Raw genomic sequence first — 23,406 nt, 5'->3', positions numbered from 1 at the left:
CCCCAGCGGCGGCAGCTAGTTGGGGTGACGGCTGGGCATCTCCCTCCAGGTGGACCTGGGTGGCAGACTGGTTGCATGCAGGTTGTTGGGCGGCCTGGTGTTTCTTCATTGCCCGGTCCCAACCGGTTCTACACTTGGCGGCTGTGTGGCCGTTGAAGCGGCAGCGCCCCTTCGTCCAGCTGGGTCCCATCAGGCCGGCTTCCCCAGGGTGTATCAACCTGCCAGGTCTCTCCTCCTCCAGTTGGGGCACCAGCTGACAAACAGGGTCTCCCCTACTAGGGGTCAGGCGGTGCTGGGCTGCTTGTGGTGGCTCCTTGGTTACATTCAGCCTCCTCCCCATACACACAGGTTCCTTCCATCCAACAGCGGCTCTCCTCCCCTGGGTGGCGAGGCCAGCCTCGGCCTTAGCTTCTGCAGGTGCTTCTCCACATGAGGGATCCTGCCTCTGGGTATGCCAGGTGGTTGGTAGCAAAGGCCGTTGATGGTGCCAGTCGGAAAGGGGGCTATGATCTCTGGGGGGTACCTGTGGCCAGTGTGTGGACAGGTACCCACAGGTGGACCAGCAAGGCCCAGAAGATGCCATACTGATGGTAGCCTGAACTGTATTCCGGACTGTCAGCAGACTGTTGGTAGCCACCTGAGTTGGGCCAGAGTTGCCAGCTGGTATTGCGTCCCTGCCAGGCTCCGTCAGCTGCTGGTGGGGAGCCCCTGCGGTGGTTCTGGTTTTGGCAAGGGGTGGCCCTCTTATTGACTTCCCTAGTTGGAGCTCTGCATCCTGGTGGGCCTCCATCTTCAGCAGCATGGGGGAACTTGGCTGGGACATGTGCAGTGGTTCAACAGAGTAGCGGCATCTGGTCTTGGAGTGTGGGGGAACAGCCTCACTGCTGCTGGTCAACCCTGCTCCCTCCGTGCTGGGTAAAGTCTTCCACTGCAGCAGGTCACCAGTCCCCATCCTTAGGCCGGTCCCCAGTCGTTCCATGCCTGGGGGCTCCCAGGGAGGCTTGGGTGGCGGCTCCCCCACCCCCAGGTACGCGTCGGGCATCTGGGTGAAGAGCCTATTCCCCTGGGACAGCTCCCCATCCTCCAGATTGGTGAGGCCAGTGCCAGGGAGGACCTTTCCACCCCAGAAACAGGTGGTACTGGCCCTAGGGCTGGGCCCCTTTGAAGTCTCAGTTCTGGTAGTAGTGTCCATCTTGGGGCTGGCCACTAAGTCTCTGGAGCTTGTCACCTTCTCATTAGGCTCAGTTGCATCGTTCAACACCCCCAGGAGGACACCTACAGGTTCAGCAATCCCCAGTCCAGTATTGCTATTTCTCGTGCGTTGAGCACCAACTGAACAGGAGCGGTGCAGCGGACATTCAGTCACCCTTCCAGACAAGGGCATCTCAGGGACCAGGGGTCTGTGACCTGGCATGTGTTTGATGTTCACTGTACTCAACACAGTAGGCCAGAGTAATAACAGAAGCAGTATCGTGTATGAAGAAGCAGAGAGTGGTGGAGTACAGATGTTGGTGGTTCTGGTCCAAATGAAGACTTCTGTCCACCACAGTGTCAGCAGCAGGCCTAGGCACACAGTTAATGCCCAATCATGAATGTCTTCTATTTCCGCACGTCGGGCTAGGGGCTGCCAAGTTCTTATCTTGTAGATGTAGGAGCAGAGTAGAGTAGCCGCGCCGCAAGGAGGTTCGAGCCGGCTCACCCCTAATATAAATACTATAGCTGTGTAATTAGGGTGGTAGTCCACGTAGCCGTAGGCTCGGTCCTCCTGGCTCAAGAGTTTCTGTGGCTGGCGCGTCCCCATGATAAGTAGCAGGGGGTTGGTCTGTTGGTGCCAGCGTCTTGTTTAACTGTTGAGCCTGAGTTGTTCTCCTTTCCAGTATAGCTCTTGATTTCTGTGATAACCAGCGGATCTTAGCTTAAAGGTAAAAGGAATATGTTAGGTATCCACAGATGTCTCTAGGAGCGTATCCGCTGGTAGATATATGGATAGGTAGGCTAACTATATATATATATATATGGCTACACTCCCATATATATATATACGTGTATAAGAATATCCCCAGAGCTAGCTAGCTTTCCTCCTTGCTCCAAAAAAAATCACGCTTCCTCTGTATAAAGTTCACAACTATGAGGTCGATGGTCCAGGTACACACCACCACTGCCCAGTGTGGGGCATCAAGTCAGGCTATGTCCACAGGGTGGGCGTACTTTCGTTCAGTTACCATATCAGTTTCCAGTGTTGTATGGTGGGGTTAGTATTCACTTACTTGCACCCATGATACAAAAAAACAACACTATTTGTCACTTGGGTATTTATATATATACATATATTTGTTTCACTAACCACTCAGTTTTGAAGTAGAGTTGGCAGGGCTAGGAAGATGTTGAGGGTCTGAGCGGGTTTAAGGAACTGGTTTAATTTTCCTTATCACACTGTAGATAGGGAGGGAGGAACTTGCAAGTTTTTCTCCTAAAAAAAATATCTCTGTTGTATGCTATAGAGTGGCCCCTCTCCTGTGTGTGTGTGTGTGTGTGTGTGTGTGCGTGAAATCTCCTTTCCGTGCAGCGCGCTTACGCACCGTCAATCCGCGCACGCAGGTAAAACGCACACTTATCCCTCAACTTGCTCTCTCGTTGGTCCGCTCTGTCCGTTGAATTTTATGATATTCCGCACTCCGTTGCGCTACCCGTAAATAGCGCTCTGTGATCCCGGTCACTAGCTCCACACCATGGGCGGACTTAGTCAAGTGTGGGTAGGAGGGGGGAAGCGCGTGAGGGGACGGGGTAAATCCGTCCGTTCCCCCTGTGAGGAAGGGGGGAATGCCGTGGGTTTGAGGCAACTGTGTAATGAGGTAATGTTGCCCTCTCTCCTTAATCCTAGGTTTATTTTTATATCACCTTGATTGTATTCTCTTCAATGGAGAGTGAGCCCCTCCCTTTCCTCTGAAATAAGGGGTGTATTGTTGTTGTGCTGTAGGCTTGAGGTAATTAGATGGTGTGTCAGGGCATTTGTTATATTACATCTAGCTTCTATTTTTGTCCTTATCACAATTACATAACAGATTTGTTTACCAACCCTGTTCTATTTTTAGTTGTTATCACAATACACAGTAAATCCAAGCCTGTTCTATTTTTAGTTTTATCACAACACAACAAATTGTTTGCCAATCTTTGCTCATAAATCTATTGTTTAACCATCACACCAGGGTGGTAATCCCTGCAAATGTGATATAATATCTGTTTTTCTAGATGGGTGGCTGCGTTGTAGCCTCTCAGGATACTTGGAGTTGACGTAGTTTTCTCTGCTTTGGTGCACTACACTCGTATGTTGGCTCGCAGCTCGCAGCTATGTGGCGTGTTTCAGCCTATCGGCGGCAGGGAATGTCCCGTCCTGCTAGCGCCGCTTATCCAAATCCAGCTGATGGCGGCAGGGAATGTCCCGTCCTGCTAGCGCCACTGGTTCGGATCCTGCTTTCTCTTGCAGTAAAATTGGCCTATTTTCAGCCGTTTACACTTATTTGGCTTGTTTCAGCCGGTCCGCAGGCCTGTTTCAGCCTTTTGAGCGCTCAATTCTCCGTTAGATGTCGGTGCTTCTCGCGGTTCTTCGTCAAGTTTCACTTCCACAACTGCCGGATGCAGAGTTAGACTTGCTGTCCAGGGTGGGTAATTCAGGTTGCTTGTGTCAGTTTTGCCAGTTTCACTGCTGGGAGTACCTTAGCCTCAGCTGCGCGTCTGCTCTACACTTGTGGTTCGTTGTAATCTCACACAGCTGTCACCAAAAGTTGTGGTATCCGCCTAGGGTAAATGGCAGACACCAGAGTTCGAATAAAGACTACGGCAGTGTGAACAGACGTGGACACCTTACTATAGAGAAGCTACGCTTCTCTAGCATTCACTAGACAAGAATCAACATCTATTTCAGTTGTCACTTTATTGAAGGTTTAAAGGATACTAAAGCTATATACAACAAACAATAACTACATGGATAGGAATAACTGATCATAACATAAAAGCATTATAATACATATACAATAGTCAGTTTGGGCAATCATGATTCCCCATTCCTGGAAAGGGTGGGGGGAATTAAGAATACAGTTAACCATAATATAAATACATATGGATTAGGAATAAAGATAGTTAAAGATAAATCATACAGTAAAACATAGATAATTGCAATGGTTAGGTAGATGGCTATCCCTGTCTGGGGCAGGCAGGATAGCCCATGGAGCAGCACAATAGGTAGATAAGCATAGAGGGGTTGAGTGGTAGGTCTGGGTACTAAAGAGGGAAGGTTTGATGATTACTTGTGACAACAACAGTCTGTGTGGGGGTGATTCTATCAGGTGAGGGCAGGTTTAGATCCTTTATCCTCAGGGTTGAGGTGGTGCTGATAACTTGGTGGTTGAAGGGGAAGGTTCCGGTGCTTAAGATGGGAGAGGGAGGGGTAACACCCCTCCCTCCATTTGCAGGACAACTGAGAGATGAAATCAGTACCGTTATCTGACATATTTTCAGGTGGCTTTATAATTGTAGAATAACAGGATTTAGCTAGGTGCGTAGCATCACTATAATGTCTTGGTTTCTGCATGGTCCAGAGCTGCCGCATACCACAATTAATTACTCTTGTGTAACAAGGACGGGCGTTACTCAGTTTAACAATAGAGAAGCTAATGATGGGGGGGGGAGGGGGGGAATCAACAACAAAATAAATTAAAATCATGGTTTACCTAAAGTTGTTATATTTACAAGAACATTACTATTAGGGGGCGCAGCCTTTCTTATTATAGGTCCATTCCAACAAAACAATAATTATTATTTTTTTAGCATTGTAATGGGGATACAAAGTTGAAACAGGAAACTGACCTTCGACCTGCTTAATGGAAAATAATATTGTACATTTTTATATTTCTAATTTCAATTTAATTTGGTTTGTAAGAATTAATGTAAATAAAAATGATTTTTGCTTTATATCTTAAATTGATTATTTCTAAAAAGCAAATCATTTCTATAATTAGTTGTGCAGAAAGGTTAGCTCTTTTTGTTAATCAGACATGTTATAATTGTCCTATAGATTTCATGATCACACAAATAAAAACTAGGTACGATTTAGAAAGAGAAGCAACTCTATAATCATTCCCATAAAGTCTTACGTTCATTTAAAACATTCTGATATTTTGACAAAAACTATTTGTTTGATATGTTCATTCAAGGTACAATATTACGCGCAAAGCAACTTTATTACCTATAAATCTTGGAAATCAAATTTTTTCATTGTAAAGTATCCTGCAACAATTTATGCAATTTTGCAACAATTTTGTTTGGACTTACAAATTAATGTTCTGACACCTTAGAAGAGTTTATTTATTCTTCCGTCTTAATTTAGAGCTTCGCTTTTATAGATGTGGCCATCCTTGAAAACCTACTATTCGCACAACCTTTGTATGAGAAGTCCTAACTGTGTATGGTAATGGGTTGATCCTGTTTAAGAGCCAATGCATTCCCCTTAAAAAACTATTTATGTTGTGCACCTAATATAGAAGCAGTAGGCACCAATTTTAACGTCTTTATTATTACGCGGTGTTGGGCCGAGATTTGAACATATCACCTCTTTAACGACGAGCGATCGCGCTACGTGCTGAGACACAGTTTTTTTTTAATGTTAAGTAATTTTTATAAAAATTAACATTAAATGGTATTGGAGATATGATTAGATAATTAATGCCTATTATAAGCATTGACTAGAATTTTTATATTCAGTAAAATCTTTGTAAAGCAAAGCTTTTTATTATCTAGGTTATGTCCGTTTGTCCGTAAGTTAAATTTAAGCATTTTAAAATTAGGGTTGGGCCGGATATCCGGTGTGGCCGGATATCCGGCCGGATATCCGGCCATTTTCAATATCCGGCCGGATACCGGATATTGAAACTATCCGGCCGGATATCCGGCTCTATAATTTTTTATACTTAACACCAAAAATCTCTGCTTTTTAAAATCTTAAATGGCTATAATTTTCTTATTATTGAAGCTAGAAGAACATTTTTTCTGAATAAGTTTAACTTTATGTAAATTTATATAAGATTTCTGAAGAAATTTTTTTTTTTACTACTTTAATATCTGGTAATTTGGCCGGTTATCCGGCCGGATATCCGGTAATTTGGCCGGATAACCGGATATTTGCCGGATATCCGGCGTTGGCCGGATATCCGGCCGGTTACCGGATATCCGGCATTTGAAATCAGCCGGATATCCGGTATCCGGTATCCGGCCAAAAATGTATCCGGCCCAACCCTATTTAAAATCTTACTACTAATGTTGATTGCTGTAACAAATAGATACAATTTAGAAATAGCTAATCTAAAATCATTCCCAAAAAGTCCGTATGTCTAGTAGTTTTTTCAAGTACCCAACCCATGATGGCCTACCCAGAATCTAATTTGACCTAACCTGACCTAACCTAAAGTAATAAACAAACAACACGCCACTAATTATAACTATACACAAAAATTTAAATGTTTTCTCGTATTCATTCGAATCCGGTGGATAAGAACCAGTTCTCATCCATACAAAAAAAAACTATGTCTAGCATTGTATTATATCCAGCTTTGTACGAAAATAGCACCTAGGGGCTAAAAAATCTGGTTTTAATCTTATAATTGTACATTCTATATCCATGGAAAGCTGTTTATAATGCAATGTTAACATTTTTCTACCACTTTTAGGTGGTGTGCAATGATATGTTTAATATGTTTGTATATTTTTTTTGCAGGCTTGCCAATTTAAAATTTAGGTTAAAAATAGCTAAAAATCTTTTTCTCGCATTTTATGACTGACTGACAGTTTGCAATGATATAAAGCTTGATATTTCAACGACTAATGTACTACTTATTTTATTTTTGGTAACACAGTTCACCAAAATAACTTTAAATCTTTTTTTTTCAATTAAAATATAACTTCACTTTTTTATTCTCGTTTAGCGTGTATGATGAAATTTGTAAACAATAACAATCTGTCTGCTATGAACGTATTCGTAAGAAACCTGTTTTTTGGAAGCCGGTTTAAATGTTGTCTTCAAGATCTTTTCATTAACTATTAGGAGACCAACCGAGGAACATAAAATATATTACACCTCAAGGCTTGAGTCACACTATGACTTTTTTTAAGGGAAGGGGGGGGCAGGGATTACTCCCTCCCCCCCCAAAAAAAAATTTTCAGTAAAATTTTTTTTTTAAGAACATTCAATTTGGGGGGGGTAAATACCCCTCCCAAACAAATTTTTTTAAAGAACATTTATTTTGGGGGGGTAATTACCCCTCCAAAATGATTTGGGGGGGGGGGTAAATACCCCCCCCCCAAAATCGTAGGGGGTGCCTACGGCACCCCCAAGGTATGGGTAATTTTTTTTTTGGGGGGGTATTGTTCACAAAATTTTGGGGGTGCCAAATGGCCCATTACCCCCCCCCTAGGACGCCTATGATGGACAGTAGATCTTTTCATGAAAATACTCTTTTTCGAATTTTAGCCTTCTGCTAACCTAAAAAGTTACTTTAGGAGCCTACAAAATTTCAGCTCTCTATCTCTACTGGCGATAACGGTAGCACGGCGGTTTTAACAATATCTCAGCAATGTGCAGGTTTTAAGCTCTTCTGCATATTTCAATTTAAACACATAAGGGCAAAGATATATTATCCCAAAAATCTTTTGTCAAAGTCTACTCTACACCTAGCGCCAGTCAGTTTTCTAAAATCATGCATTTTATAACTGTGAAAATAGAAATCGCCAGCGCTAGGTGTAGAGTAGACTTTGACAAAAGATTTTTGGGATATTATATCTTTGGCCTTATGTGTTTAAGTTGAAATATGCAGAACACCTGAATTCATCTTCCAGGCCATTCTCTAGGCATTTTAATTTTTTTTATGAAATAACGGGATTTCAAAACTGCCCTTTGAAAAGGCCTAAAAAATATCTTTTTTTTGTCACTTTTTTCACTGCTTATAGTTACAACTTATTAAGATATTATGCTCAGTTAAAAAAAATCGGCGCCTCCAGCACCAAAACCGGCAAAAACTGGCAGTTAAACTTCTGTGCCCCTACATGCCCCCCTCTTCGGCCAACAGTAGTTATCTCAAGAAGTAAAAGAGATATCAACACACAGAAAGAATGCTTTTTAAATAAAACTGAACTAAGTAACTATTATATATTTAATTGTGTGACTTTCCTTCTAGGGGCTTGTGGAGCAAAAGACCCACCAAAACACTAATAATATGAGTTCTGAGCTTATTTTTAAAGATAGCAACCTGATTTTTTTTTTAAATCTTTTGTTACCATAATTAGACTCAGTAACATTTACAGATTTCAAAAGACCCCCAAAAACTAAAAATATGAGTTCTGGACTTATTTTTAAAGATATCAACCTAATTTTTTTTGAGAAAACTTTTTTCACATAACCAAACTCAGCAACCTATACAGATTTCATTTTGGGACTTTCCTTCCAGGTGCTAGTGGAGCAAAAGACCCCCCAAAACACAAAAATTATGAGTTCTGAGCTTATTTTTAAAGACATCAACCTGATTTTTTTAAAGAAATTTTTTAAAATAAAACTGAACTCAGTAATGATTACACATTTCATTTTTGGAATTTCCTTTGAGGGGCTTGTGCAGCAAAAGACCCCCAAAAACACAAAAAATATGAGTTCTGAGCTGATATTTAAAGATATCAACCTGATTTTTTTTTTTTTGGGGGGGGGGGGTAATCCCTACTTTACCCCCCCTCTTGGACGTCTATGAAACTCAGTAATGTTTACAGATTTCATTTTAGGACTTTCCTTCTAGGGGCTAGTTGGGCAAAAGACCCCCCAAAACACAAAAAAATATGAGTTCTGAGCTTATTTTTAAAGATATCAACCTGATTTTTTAAAAGAAATTTTTTTTAAATAAAACTGAACTCAGTAATGATTACACATTTCATTTTGGGACTTTCCTTTGAGGGGCTTGTGGAGCAAAAGACCCCCCAAAACACAAAAAATATGAGTTCTGAGCTGATGTTGGCTGGGGCAAATTTTGTTTACCTTCCCAAAATTAACCCAAAATTTTAAAGAAAATTTTTTAAATAAAACTGAACTCAGTAATGATTACACATTTCATTTTTGGACTTTCCTTTGAGGGGCTTGTGGAGCAAAAGACCCCCCAAAAACAGAAAATATGAGTTCTGAGCTGATATTTAACCCTTACAGCTCAGCCCCAATTCCCACCTTAATAGATCGGGGGGGGGGGGGGGGGGGGGGGGGGGCTCCAAGAGCCCCCCCCTCTATCTCGGCTCCTGTTACAGATAAAGACGTAAATTTTTTTTCTGGTGGTTTATGTGTATTTTTAGAGAAAATTACTTTTACTAGTCATAGCGGCCAGGCCGCTCCTTAGCCGCTTTTTAGCGGCCAGCCGCTAAATTTTAAAACAGCTGTAAAGCGGCCAATTTTGCAGCTAGGTTGACCAAATTTTAAGACGAACTATTATTTTTCATAACAAAAAAATTACTATTTCTGATCATCGCCGAAAAACGGCAAATAACGGAAACCGCCATTTTCGGCGGTTACGGCGGTAAAACGGCGGTTGGCGGCGCCAATTAATATTTTTATCAGTTTGATGTTGCTCAAGGATTTACAAAAAAAAAATTATAGGTCTCTAGCTGTAATAGAAGCCACGATATTCATGATATATGTCTGTAGTAAAAGCCGGACAAAAATCGGTCATAAAGTCGGTCAGGGAGCGGTCAAACGGTCATAACACAACTTTTCTAAGTATTCACCAAAAAAAATTTAGGTTTCTCCTTATACACAAAAGTCATAATGTAGAAATTAAGATTTATTTAGAATTTTTTTTTCTAATTTTGGTGCCACCCAACCAACTTTGACCGGACACCACGACTGACACCACGACCGACACAGACCAGATATCCTAATAAAATCAACTCTTGCCGACGTATAATAACTAAACTTAAAAAGTCATGAAGTCACAGCACTCCATCTTACCTACAAAAAAAATGAGATTGAAAAAACTAGAGGGGGGGGCTCTTGGAGCCCCCCCCCCCCCGATCTGTAAGGGTTAAAGATATCAACCTGATTTTTTTAAAGGAAACTTTTTTAACATAACCAAACTCAGCAGGGGCGTCCAAGTTGTTTTTTTTTGAGGGGGGGGGGCGCGTTTGCAGGGGGATAATCCCCTCTTTACCCCCCCTCTTGGAGGTCTATGAAACTCAGTAATGTTTACAGATTTAATTTTAGGACTTTCCTTCTAGGGGCTAGTTGGGCAAAAGACCCCCAAAATAAAAAATATGAGTTCTGAGCTTATTTTTAAAGATATCAACCTGATTTTTTAAAAGAAATTTTTTTTAAATAAAACTGAACTCAGTAATGATTACACATTTCATTTTGGGACTTTCCTTTGAGGGGCTTGTGGAGCAAAAGACCCCCCAAAACACAAAAAATATGAGTTCTGAGCTGATGTTGGCTGGGGCAAATTTTGTTTACCTTCCCAAAATTAACCCAAAATTTTAAAGAAAATTTTTTAAATAAAACTGAACTCAGTAATGATTACACATTTCATTTTTGGACTTTCCTTTGAGGGGCTTGTGGAGCAAAAGACCCTCCAAAAACAGAAAATATGAGTTCTGAGCTGATATTTAACCCTTACAGCTCGGGCCCCAATTCCCACCTTAATAGATTGGGGGGGGGGGGGGCTCCAAGAGCCCCCCCCCCCTCTATCTCGGCTCCTGTTACAGATAAAGATGTAAAATTTTTTTCTGGTGGTTTATGTGTATTTTTAGAGAAAATTACAGGGGGGTAATCCCCTCTTTACCCCCCCCTCTTGGACGTCTATGAAACTCAGTAATGTTTACAGATTTCATTTTAGGACTTTCCTTCTAGGGGCTAGTTGGGCAAAAGACCCCCAAAATAAAAAATATGAGTTCTGAGCTTATTTTTAAAGATATCAACTTTGTTAACATAACCAAACTCAGTAACATTTACAGATTTCATTTTGTGATTTTCCTACTAGAGGCTTGTTTGGCAAAAGACCCCCAAAAACTAAAAATATGAGTTCTGGACTTATTTTTAAAGATATCAACCATTTAGGAGGGGTAAACATTTTTGAATACCCCCAAAAAATAAAAAATACTAAATTTTAAATAAAATTTAAATAACCCCTCCCCCAAAAAAAAATTACCCTGGGGGCAAATTTTGTTTACCAACAGATTTCAGGGGGGGGGGGGGTAATTACCCCCCCCCCCCAAGCAAATTTTACCCCCCCAAAAAAAAGCTTGGATGCCCCTGCTGAGTTTGGTTAGGTTAAAAATATTTTCTTTAAAAAATCAGTTTCATATCTTTAAATATCAGCTCAGAACTCATATTTTTTGTGTTTTGGGGGGTCTTTTGCTGCACAAGCCCCTCAAAGGAAAATCCCAAAATGAAATGTGTAATCATTACTGAGTTCAGTTTTATTTAAAACATTTTCTTTAAAAAAATCAGGTTGATATCTTTAAAAAATAAGCTCAGAACTCATATTTTTTTGTGTTTTGGGGGGTCTTTTGCTCCACTAGCACCTGGAAGGAAAGTCCCAAAATAAAATCTGTATAGGTTGCTGAGTTTGGTTATGTGAAAAAAGTTTTCTCAAAAAAAATTAGGTTGATATCTTTAAAAATAAGTCCAGAATATTTTTAGTTTTTGGGGGTCTTTTGCCAAACAAGCTCCTAGAAGGAAAGTCCCAAAATGAAATCTGTAAATGTTACTGAGTTCAATTATGGTAACAAAAGATTTAAAAAAAAATCAGGTTGATATCTTTAAAAATAAGCTCAGAACTCATATTATTAGTGTTTTGGTGGGTCTTTTGCTCCACAAGCCCCTAGAAGGAAAGTCCCTAAATTAAATATGTAATAGTTACTTAGTTCAGTTTTATTTAAAAAGCTTTCTTTCTGTGTTGATATCTCTTTTACTTCTTGAGATAACTACTGTTTACTGAAGAGGGGGGCAAGTAGGGGCACAGAAGTTTAACTGCCAGTTTTTGCCGGTTTTGGTGCTGGAGGCGCCGATTTTTTTTAACTGAGCATAATATCTTAATAAGTTGTAACTATAAGCAGTGAAAAAAGTGACAAAAAAAAAAATTTTTTGGGCCTTTTCAAAGGGCAGTTTTGAAATCCCGTTATTTCATAAAAAAAATTAAAATGCCTAGAGAATGGCCTGGAAGATGAATTCAGGTGTTCTGCATATTTCAACTTAAACACATAAGGCCAAAGATATAATATCCCAAAAATCTTTTGTCAAAGTCAACTCTACACCTAGCGCTGGCGATTTCTATTTTCACAGTTATAAAATGCATGATTTTAGAAAACTGACTGGCGCTAGGTGTAGAGTAGACTTTGACAAAAGATTTTTGGGATAATATACCTTTGTCTTTATGTGTTTAAATTGAAATATGCAGAAGAGCTTAAAACCTGCACATTGCTGAGATATTGTTAAAACTGCCGTGCTACCGTTATCTGTTGATATTTTACATGCCTGGCGCTAGGTCGCCAGTAGAGATAGAGAGCTGAAATTTTGTACATGTAATTCCAGGCTCCTAAAGTAACTTTTTAGGTTAGCAGAAGACTAAAATTCGAAAAAGTGTATTTTCATGAAAAGATCTAATGGACAGACGGACAGTTAAAAAAAGTTAATCATAATTAGTTTCGCTACTAATAACATTGATTAAAGAGTAGTTTTGCTACTAAAATAATATAATATATTACATAAATCTTGCAGTTGTACAAAGCTGTAAACAAAAAAAATAATTTAGATACTTTTCAAGGACGGACGTATGTGCAGACGGTTGACAATAGATTATACCTATAGGGTAGCTACGCATCCAAAAGTACTTTGAGTTGTATTGTTCAAGATATAAAGAAAATATGCCTGTATGTGAAGTATACTTTGTCAAAAAATTGCCTAGAACTGTGTCAACCAACTTTCATGACCAACTACGAACCATAATGAATTGTATATTTTAGTGACAAAGCTACTCTATATTTCACTTTATCTGTCAGTCTGTAATACAACAGGGAAAATGAGATTTTCTTGTCTACTATTTAAAACAGATTGCTTATATATATTTTTTGTTAAGATATACATTTATAAAGAATTATACAATTATTTTAGTCTGTGAATTTAATTTAATTTTGAAGACGAAAAAAGTACCTCAATGACGTCATAAAAATGAGGGATGAGGAGAGGAGGATAATACCTCGATTTAATGACGTAACATGCTGATTTTTTAAAGGAACTTATTTTTTAGTGATTCGGATAACTACATATGGATATTGTTGTTCCTTGTTTAATTTGAAGATTTAGATAAAGTTAGAGAGAGAGAGAGAGAGAGAGAGAGAGAGAGAGAAAGAGGGAGAAAGAGAGAGAGTTCAATTACTTTAGATAAATCTCCTTTCTCCCCCCCACCTTCTAATCTTCAGAAAGGGGTGACTGAAAAAGGCGCGCGTTTTCTTTGGCCTTGCCCTTCCTTCATTAGATATCATTAGATGTCTAAATAACAGATTCTGATTTTTAAAAGCGAAGCTTTTCTATAATTAGGGTCGGTCCGTCCGTCCGTCCGTAACGGATAGCTTTTTTCGTTAACCCTTAACAGTCGGGCCCCTTACCGCACCTTAATCAGTCGGGGGACCCGCGACCGTGGCTCAACACGTAGCGCATCCGCTCGTCGTCGGGAAGGTGTTAGGTTCGAATCTCGGTCCGACACCGCGTCATAACTAAAGACGTTAAAAATGGTTCCCACTGCTACTATGTCAGATGCGCGACGTAAATAGTTAGAGTGGGGGGAATGCCTTGGCCCAAAACAGGCGCAACTCGTTACCATGCACAGTTAGGACTTCTCAGACAAAGGTCGTGCATCACAGAGAGTTGGTTGTCTGTAATGTACTGTACTACGGGTATGAGGTGAAGGACCAAGAGTCTGGCCTTGAGTTGACAAGTTGACTGTTCAGTCCAGGTGCAACTCACCCATACGACATTAGCATAATTTTAGTAATTTGGTAAGATAAAATGCTTTGTTTAAGTCAAAAAAATATTTTTGTTCTTTACCTGGATGACCCTGCCAGGTTTGCTGGCATCCTGTGCCCGCCAGGATGGAGATTTTCAAAAAATTCCAACTCTCAGTTATGTGTCATACCCATACTTAAAAAGTCAAGCAGTTTGGGCTCTTAATCTTTCACACACAGAAAATGAGATAGAAAAAACCGGAGGGGGGGGCGTTCAACGCCCCCCCCCCCCCGACCGTTAAGGGTTAATTTAGGCATGTTAGAATTTTGCATGGTGATTCCTTTAGTGATTAGGTACGATTTAGAAAGCGTAGCAACTCTATAATCATTACCATAATGTCCGTACGTCCATTTTAAACATGTTGATTTTTTTACTTTTTTAACAACAAATTTGTATGTGATAAAATCATCCGATTGATCTGATTTTTGATAAATTGATTCCTGGGACAACAAAGTATAATGTTATTAGCGAAGCAACTCTATAATCAAGTCCTAAAAATGTGAGTATGTCCATAAATACAATCCTGTATAAAGCAGTTTTTCAACAAATTTACTTACAACTTTGCTTCGACTCTTATACATTTATATTCTGATTATTCAGTTCTGACACTAAATAAGTATTAATGTCCGTTTGTCCTACTGTTTCAGTGCTTCGCTTTTATGGATGTTGTCATCCTTGTTTTAATAGTTATTCATCGCATCGTCTTATAGACAGCTTTCCACAGATATTAAAATGAAAAATTAATAGATATTTACCAACTTGGTTAGCACCGAGTGATCGGTGTAATTAAACTAGTATTGATTTTATGATTTTTATTTCATTATTCATGGACAATTGTCTATAATTCACTGCTAGACATGATTTTTCAAAATTGCTGAGAATTGTTACTAATTCAGCGGATATTAATCGGTTTTGAAGCCATACTTGAAAAAATCCTTCTAAATTTTATTGCTTAGCATTGGTCTTCCTGAATTTTGTAAAGGTTCCATTTTGTTTTATGTGGAATAAATCTGGATACAAAGTGTTTCATACATACAGATCATATTTCTCAAAGGCTGTCTCAAATTATAATACAGAGTAGCACGTTGTCTGTTTGAAGTTTAAGATCTTAGTAACCGCTGGACCGATCTTTTGATATGGGCCTTGCAGGGTTATATACTATTGTGTTGGGGGTGTAACAAATTTTGTTTTAAAACGAAAAAAATAAATCCTCAGAACCTGCAGGGAAAATAATAATACCTTGTGTTGAAATACAATTTTTAAGTTGGCTAAAAACCTTGGAGAATTATTTTAATTGGTTGGTACACCCTTTTACCTAAATGATTCTTAGTTTTAGACAGTGTATTTTGTAACATAGTTAGAGTTTATTTATATATAATTAATCACCATTATTTTAGCCTTTATGGATCCTGAATATTTTTGAAGGTTGGCGAAGGATTTACATAGTTGGCGTACAAATTGCAAGGTTAAGTTTTTTTTTTATTTTTCAAATTCATCCTTTTTGAAATGATTTTGAAAAATATTTGCAGTATTCTATATATAACACATTACAATTTAAATTTTTACACAATTTAAGTTCCCTTCTTATCTTCCTATTTCATTTATCAATATATATTTTGTGCAAATGTCTCCTCCCTCCCTGTAGATCTGTAGATATAATATTGTGTATTTTGTGCAAATGTCTCCTCCCTCCCTGTAGATCTGTAGATAGGATATTGTATATTTTGTGCAAATGTCTCCTTCCTCCCTGTAGATCTGTAGATATAATATTGTATATTTTGTGCAAATGTCTCCTCCCTCCCTGTAGATCTATAGATAGGATATTGTATATTTTGTGCAAATGTCTCCTCCCTCCCTGTATAGATCTGTAGATAGGATATTGTATATTTTGTGCAAATGTCTCCTCCCTCCCTGTAGATCTGTAGATAGGATATTGTATATTTTGTGCAAATGTCTCCTCCCTCCCTGTGTAGATGTGTAGATAGGATATTGTATATTTTGTGCAAATGTCTCCTCCCTCCCTGTAGATCTGTAGATAGGATATTGTATATTTTGTGCAAATGTCTCCTCCCTCCCTGTAGATCTGTAGATAGGATATTGTATATTTTGTGCAAATGTCTCCTCCCTCCCTGTGTAGATCGGATATTGTATATTTTGTGCAAATGTCTCCTTCCTCCCTGTATAGATAGGATATTGTATATTTTGTGCAAATGTCTCCTTCCTCCCTGTATAGATAGGATATTGTATATTTTGTGCAAATGTCTCCTTCCTCCCTGTATAGATAGGATATTGTATATTTTATGCAAATGTCTCCTTCCTCCCTGTATAGATAGGATATTGTATATTTTGTGCAAATGTCTCCTCCATCCCTGTATAGATCTGTAGATAGGATATTGTATATTTTGTGCAAATGTCTCGCCATTTCCTCGCCTTTATATTTCTAGGTCCGCCAATTTTATCTGACTTAAATACACAATTCATTTCTAGCTATACTGTAAACAATCTCTTTTTTTAAGGCTCTTTTCGTTAATTTAGACATGTTAGAATTGTCCTATCGATTTTAAACTTTTCATGGTAATTTCTATAACGGTCAGGTACGATTTAACAATAGTAGCGACTCTATAATAGATACCAGAAAGTGTTAATGTCCATTTAAAATATGCTTAAGATTTAAAAACAATGTTCTGAATTTTAAGTTCGGACACTTTACAAGAGTTATTGTTCGTTAATCCTTGCTTCTAATTTTAGAGATTGATAAACTTTTTTTGTTTAAAAACTCAACAAAATGAACCCACCAATCAAAAGTAAAAGTCTCAAAAGTTGTCAAGCCAATGAATAATAAATCGTTATTTGAAAATCAGCCAAATGTCCCCTCATATTACCTATTGTAATATTGGTTATTGGAACCAGCTGTATCTTATGCAATACAGAGTATGTTCTCTTACATTCTAAACATAGGGATAGGAAAAATAATAATTTATTGGAAAAACGAATGTAGAATTTACGTGGATATTAACATTGGGATCGTTAATTTAGCCAGCTGAAAGTCCCATTTTCTTAGCGAACACGAAAATATGGTGTAAGATCCAATCAATAATGTATTCATATAAGTGTCAAAGGTACTTAGACACATTTAAACACTCTAATTATGTCTTAAAGTTTAGGGTTCAAGTCTGCACTTTCTAAAGATAGTAAAATGGTATAATCTATTGCAGCTCTGTCATCATATCCTTATACTAAAGTAACAGGATGTTTAAATATCTGTGTATCTGTGTGTCTGTACCAAAGGATCTCGCTAACCGCTGAACCGATCGGGTTCTCCTTAACAGGGTAGCCTCTCATAGGTTCCGGTAAGGCTTATCACTATTTTCTTGGGGGGTGGGACACCCCCAACCCCCCAAAAAATGAAAACAAACCCCCCCAAAAAAAAAAAAAATTAATTTTTTTAACTAAAATTAAAAATGATGGGTAGGGGGGGGGGGCAAAAAAAAAATTCTACCCCCCAAATATTTTTTTAAAAACTTTCTTTTAAAATCTAAAATAAGAAATTGGGTTATCAAATTCGACTTCCCCCTCCTCAAGTGCCCCTAGAGGCCTCTAGGCGCGTAGCCGCTAGTCTGTAACATAAAGTAGAATGATGTATGTCCTACTGTCTGTCTGAAGCTGAAAATATTGTTAACCACTGAACCGACAAGATTGTGTTTTTCATATTATTCTTGTAAACTTGTAAATAATACTACACAATACATGATTTTTCAATATGGATTTTTCAACCAGCAGATATCAATCAGTTTTGGAGACATAATGTAAATGATTTTATGATTCTAGATTGATATAATACTGGTTTCATGATTTCTAAACTTATTTAATTTTTCCCATATCTAAGGTTAGACATTTATATTTAGTTTTTGTTACAGGGTCCCCTAATCAAAGTATTATTTATTAAAGTATTTATTAAAACTTCAGTGAATCAAATATATTTTATTATTAACTCTTTAAATTTTCAAATAAAATTATAATCCTTTAATGATGTTTAAAATGTTTGCTTTATTTTACAGAAAAATAGTTTTATCTTTAGAGTAAATATCATGAAATGTAAATAACATTCTTCAACTTCACATATCCACTACAAATCTTAGGTTTCCTAACTCTGCATATTCTCACTTTCTGTATATTAAAATAAAATAATTAGTTTAAATTCAAACTGTGAAAAGTTCTTAAATGAAATTTTAAAACTGAATAATCTAAAGGTAATTAAAAAAAATAATCAAGAATTTTTTATTTGCAATATATTTGATTAAAAATCATATTTTGAGTTTAGATTATTTTTATCCTATGTTTTTTATGAAATTATAAAAAGTTTTATTCAAGAGATAAAGAAAATACAACAATTATAAATACCATGTGATAGCATAATTTTAATCCAGTATATCTGACATTTTATTTTCCAAAAATGAGAGCTCATATTTTAGGGTAAGTTTTTTTCTTCAAATTAATTAATATTATTAATTTAATTTTGATTAAAATAAAGTTTAATTGATTAAGAAAAAAATGGTTTCCATTTAGTTTATTCATCCTAACCTGCTTATCCATCACAAATGGTAAAGAACTTGTAGAAGTCAATATACTGTAAGTTTTTAGTTTTAATATCAATATTTCATTGTTTGACATCATAAGTCAGAAAAAAATGTTTTACATTTTTTAACACAAAATTCAACCAACAGGAATATGGAAATAATGATTTATTTTTGCTTATCTGTAAAAAAATACATCATATTAGTTTATGAAATTTAACGTGATATTTTAATATCTCTTTTAATATATACACTTTTACTTCTTGAGATATTAAAAGATGTAATAAATTTGATCAAAGAATTGTTTTTCTTCATATTCCTCTTGGTTGTTTCAAAATATCAAAAAGAATATACTCTCTATAAAAGACAAGAAATAATTTTGATTTGTAGCCTATATTGATCTTGTTAATTAGTAAAATTTACAAAACCTCAAATCATCTATAAAATGAGTAATTACTTAAACAAAATTTAAAAATTGGCTTAAAGTAATATATATAATCCCATAAATAAAAATGAATTGGCATTTACATCAAAATTATTGTTGCCATGTGAAATTAACTTTACATCAAAAATCATGTTTTTGCAATGAAATGTGTATTGTGTACAGGACAGCTAATGTAGCAGGTGCTGGGATGGATGGATGCTGTGTTTCCCTAACCATCTATTCTGCTTCAGGTTTATTTTTACTGAGGCAAAAATAGAATAATAATAATATATGTTTTACCTGGTTATGATTGCCAATATGGACCTTATTTATTGCTCAGCTTAATCCTCCAGTAGGAGGTGAGGGTAAGGGGTTTATTTTAGCCAGCTGCAAGTATTACATTATCAGAGTACATAAAAATCTAGTTCAACATCCAAAAATTACTAGAATTGATTTTTTGTATTTTGAAATCTAATTCAGTGGAAGATATATTGGGAAACATTTAGGAGATGAGTGCCTTATGGACAATCTTGACAATCCTGGAGTTGATGATTCTCAACAAGGAGAATTTGATAGATTTGTTGGTAAACATTTATCTATCAAGCAACTAAAATGTAACACATAGCATAACTTTTGGCATAACATGTAGCGTACCACATAGGAAAACATGTAGCATAACATGTAGCATAACACCTAGCATAACACCTAGCATAACACCTAGCATAACACCTAGCATAACACCTAGCATAACACCTAGCATAATACCTAGCATAACATTTAGCATAAAATGTAGTAACATGTAGCACAACATGTAACATAAATCATAACATGTAGCGTAACACATAGCATAACACAGAGTGTAACACATAGCGTAACACATACCATAACACATAGCGTTACACTTAGCGTAACACATAGCATAACACATAGCACATCTGCTCATTGTCATAGAGGTGATGGGTTCAAATCTCAGCCCAAACAGCATCACTAGTAAAGGTGTTATAGTTGTATTTTTTTTGTGTCAAATGGGCAGGGCAACACTATTGTAAGAGTGTTGGGAATGCCTTGGCCCAAAAGAAGCACCAAAGGTTATGCTTTTAAGGGTTGATTGTTTGCAATAGTTGAAAGTAGTGCCTTAGGATTTGCTATAGCCTTATCTATCAATGGTCCCAAGAGTAAGTCTAACTTAATCCTAAAAATATAATTTTGAAATACAAATTCTAATTATATACTTACTATTTAGGGAGTGAACTGCACCATTGTGAAGGACATGATTTTTCTGATGTTGTCAGTATGTAGTAAGTTTTTCATATTTCAATACTAAGTCATCAGTTGGGTAAACATATAATAGCACCTTTTTTTAAATAGCTGTTTTAGGTTAGGTTAGTTATGTTCAGCCTAGCACAAGGTTTTGCTCCATACAAAGTTATCTTTAATAAAATTCCACCAGTAGCAAACTGTTCCAAAATTGCAGTCTGTTATACCTTACTTATGACTGAACTTTAAATAAATACTGCAGTTTTAGCTGTGTTTTTATAAAAAAAAATTTAATTTACTAGAAAATCATTTCAAAAGAATCAGATCTGAATCTGCTTAAAAAAATTTTAATTATAAAATAATTGACTGAGAAATACTAAAATTTTTACACATTTTAAATAACTGACTACATTCATTTATTCTTAAAGTTTTTTTGTAAAGCAGATTCTTTTTTGTTTTATTAAAGTTTTTTTAGTAAATTAAATTTAAAACTTCTAATAATATGGTAGTAGATTATTCATTTAAATCATTAAAATTTTGCAAAGAAAGGCTAAATCTAATTCCTGCATTCTTATCTATGTCTTATTTCCAAAATGTAAACTAATTTGTTATATACATTTGAACATGATTAATATCTTGTGGACTAGAACCGGTTTTCATCCATAGCATTGTATTATATCCCGTTTTCTACAAATATAAAAATTTACAATCATCAGAATAAAACCAGTTTCATATCTGTGGAAGGCTGTTTATCATGTGATGCTAGAAGTAACGATTATGACATACTTTTTTTCAGTGTGAAACACACAGGAACTGATACTTGGACCTTTGACTTTATCCGTCTGGCATTCGATGACATGACCTATGTAGACTGTGGAGAGGGAAGAACTTCAGTTAACTTTGAAGAAGGCATTTTAATTCCTTGCAAATAATCTAAATGCAATTAGTTATGAAAATATTTATTTCAAACAAAACCCCCCCCCCAAAAAAAAAAATATTAAAAATAAAAATTTTTAATTTTATAGCTAAAAATTATTTTAAAATGTATATGTTTTCTTAAAATTTTGAAATTTTTGTTAAATTAAATAAAATCTAATTGTTTTTTGTTGTTTGTTTAATTTCATAATATTACACAAAAATATTTAAACTATTTTAATTACCATAATTTGTAATTATAAACAAAATTTTAAAATAATTGGGACAATACAGGATATATTTTAGGATTTGAATATAGGGATTCCTTCCTTGCTTAAAATAGTGTACCATGTTATTCCAGGAATAAATCAAAGATCAAATTTGGTAGGACATTTCTAACATTCTTAATTAACTAAAACAAATAGCTGTTACGGATAGACGAATTACCCAATTTTAATAATGAAATAGCTTCGCTTTTAAAAAGGATATTTTACAGAATTTGCAGGACCCTGTAAAGTATAAAATGTAATGCTGCAATTGAACTCAGTCTACATACAAAGTATTCTTTGCAAATGGATATAATATATCTGGATATTAGTCTACATACAAAGTATGCTTGACAAATGGATGTAATATACATGGATATTAGTCTACATACAAAGTATTCTTTACAAATGGATATAATATACATGGATACTAGTCTACATACAAAGTATGCTTTACAAATAGATATAGTATACATGGATATTAGTCTACATACAAAGTATTCTTTACAAATAGATATAATATACATGGATATTAGTCTACATACAAAGTATACTTTACAAATGAATATAATATACATGGATTCTAGTCTACATACAAAGTATGCTTTATAAATGGATATAATATACATGGATATTAGTCTACATACAAAGTATGCTTTACAAATAGATATAATATACATGGAAATTAGTCTACATACAAAGTATTCTTTACAAATGGATATAATATACATGGATATTAGTCTACATACAAAGTATTCTTTACAAATTGATATAATATACATGGATATTAGTCTACATACAAAGTATTCTTTACAAATGGATATAATATACATGGATACTAGTCTACATACAAAGTATGCTTTACAAATAGATATAATATACATGGATATTAGTCTACATACAAAGTATTATTTACAAATGGATATAATATACATGGATATTAGTCTACATACAAAGTATTCTTTACAAATGGATATAATATACATGGATATTAGTCTACATACAAAGTATGCTTTACAAATGGATATAATATACATGGATATTAGTCTACATACAAAGTATTCTTCACAAATGGATATAATATACATGGATATTAGTCTACATACAAAGTATGCTTTACAAATGGATATAATATACATGGATATTAGTCTACATACAAAGTATGCTTTACAAATGGATATAATATACATGGATATTAGTCTACATACAAAGGATAGATGGGGTAAAATAAGTAGATTGGGGAAAAAGGTGGATGGGAGTTGGGGGATTATACGTTACATTAGCCAGCTTAAAATTATTTTATTAGAGTAGGCAAAAATCTGGTGAAATATCCAAGTAGTTATATATCCATTGCTTTACAGCAAAAAGACATATTAAATTAAACTAATTTACTTTAATATCCACTATAAACAAAATTAAGTTTATTTGGTTAATAGCATTAGCGATAATAAGTTTTCCAGTGTAGCTTCAAAACTGATTAATATCCGTTGGATTAGAAACGGTTTTTTGCTTTTTGGAAAATCATGTATAGTATGGTATTAAAGACAATTTTACATGAATATGAATACCAGTTTTGTTAGCTATGACTTACAGCGTTTCGGGGCTAACAAAACTAGTTTTAATCTTGAAACTTTTCACTTTGATATCTACGGAAAGCTGTCTATAATACGATGCGATAAAAAAAGTATTTGTAAACTTCTTTTTGATAATACTCCACATGTAAGAAGAAAATATTTTATGTCTGTTAAACCTCTAACATAAAAGCATAATCAAGGATGACAACATCCATTGACATAGACAACAATTTTATGTAAATACATCGGTAAACAGATTTCAAATAGGATATTTTACATTGAAAAACTAACGTATTTAGATTTCTAGCATTCATGATTTTACGAGTAA

At 36.0% G+C, this 23,406-nt stretch overlaps 1 protein-coding gene across 2 annotated transcripts in view; it reads left to right on the top strand.

Annotated features, from left to right (window-relative positions):
• Positions 1-21,422, top strand: part of LOC145332407 (C-type lectin mannose-binding isoform-like) — a 30,317-nt gene extending 8,895 nt beyond the window's left edge. Inside the window, exons 9-11 of one of the 2 annotated variants that reach the window (XM_080177405.1) lie at positions 19,573-19,650; positions 20,310-20,364; positions 21,120-21,422. In XM_080177405.1, coding sequence (XP_080033531.1) covers positions 19,573-19,650; positions 20,310-20,364; positions 21,120-21,255 — 269 coding nt within the window. In that variant the 3' untranslated portion in view covers positions 21,256-21,422. Of the gene's footprint in view, positions 1-4,824; positions 4,969-19,572; positions 19,651-20,309; positions 20,365-21,119 lie in introns of those variants that run through there. The other variant, XM_080177406.1, reaches the window with a different exon arrangement.
• The last annotated feature ends 1,984 nt before the right edge of the window (positions 21,423-23,406 follow it).

This window comes from Acartia tonsa, chromosome 11 (assembly GCF_053477335.1).
Source record: "Acartia tonsa isolate MP-2025a chromosome 11, ASM5347733v1, whole genome shotgun sequence".
NCBI lineage: Eukaryota > Metazoa > Arthropoda > Copepoda > Calanoida > Acartiidae > Acartia > Acartia tonsa.
Note: the sequence above shows the minus strand (reverse complement) of the source record. Positions and strands in the feature narration are given on the sequence as shown.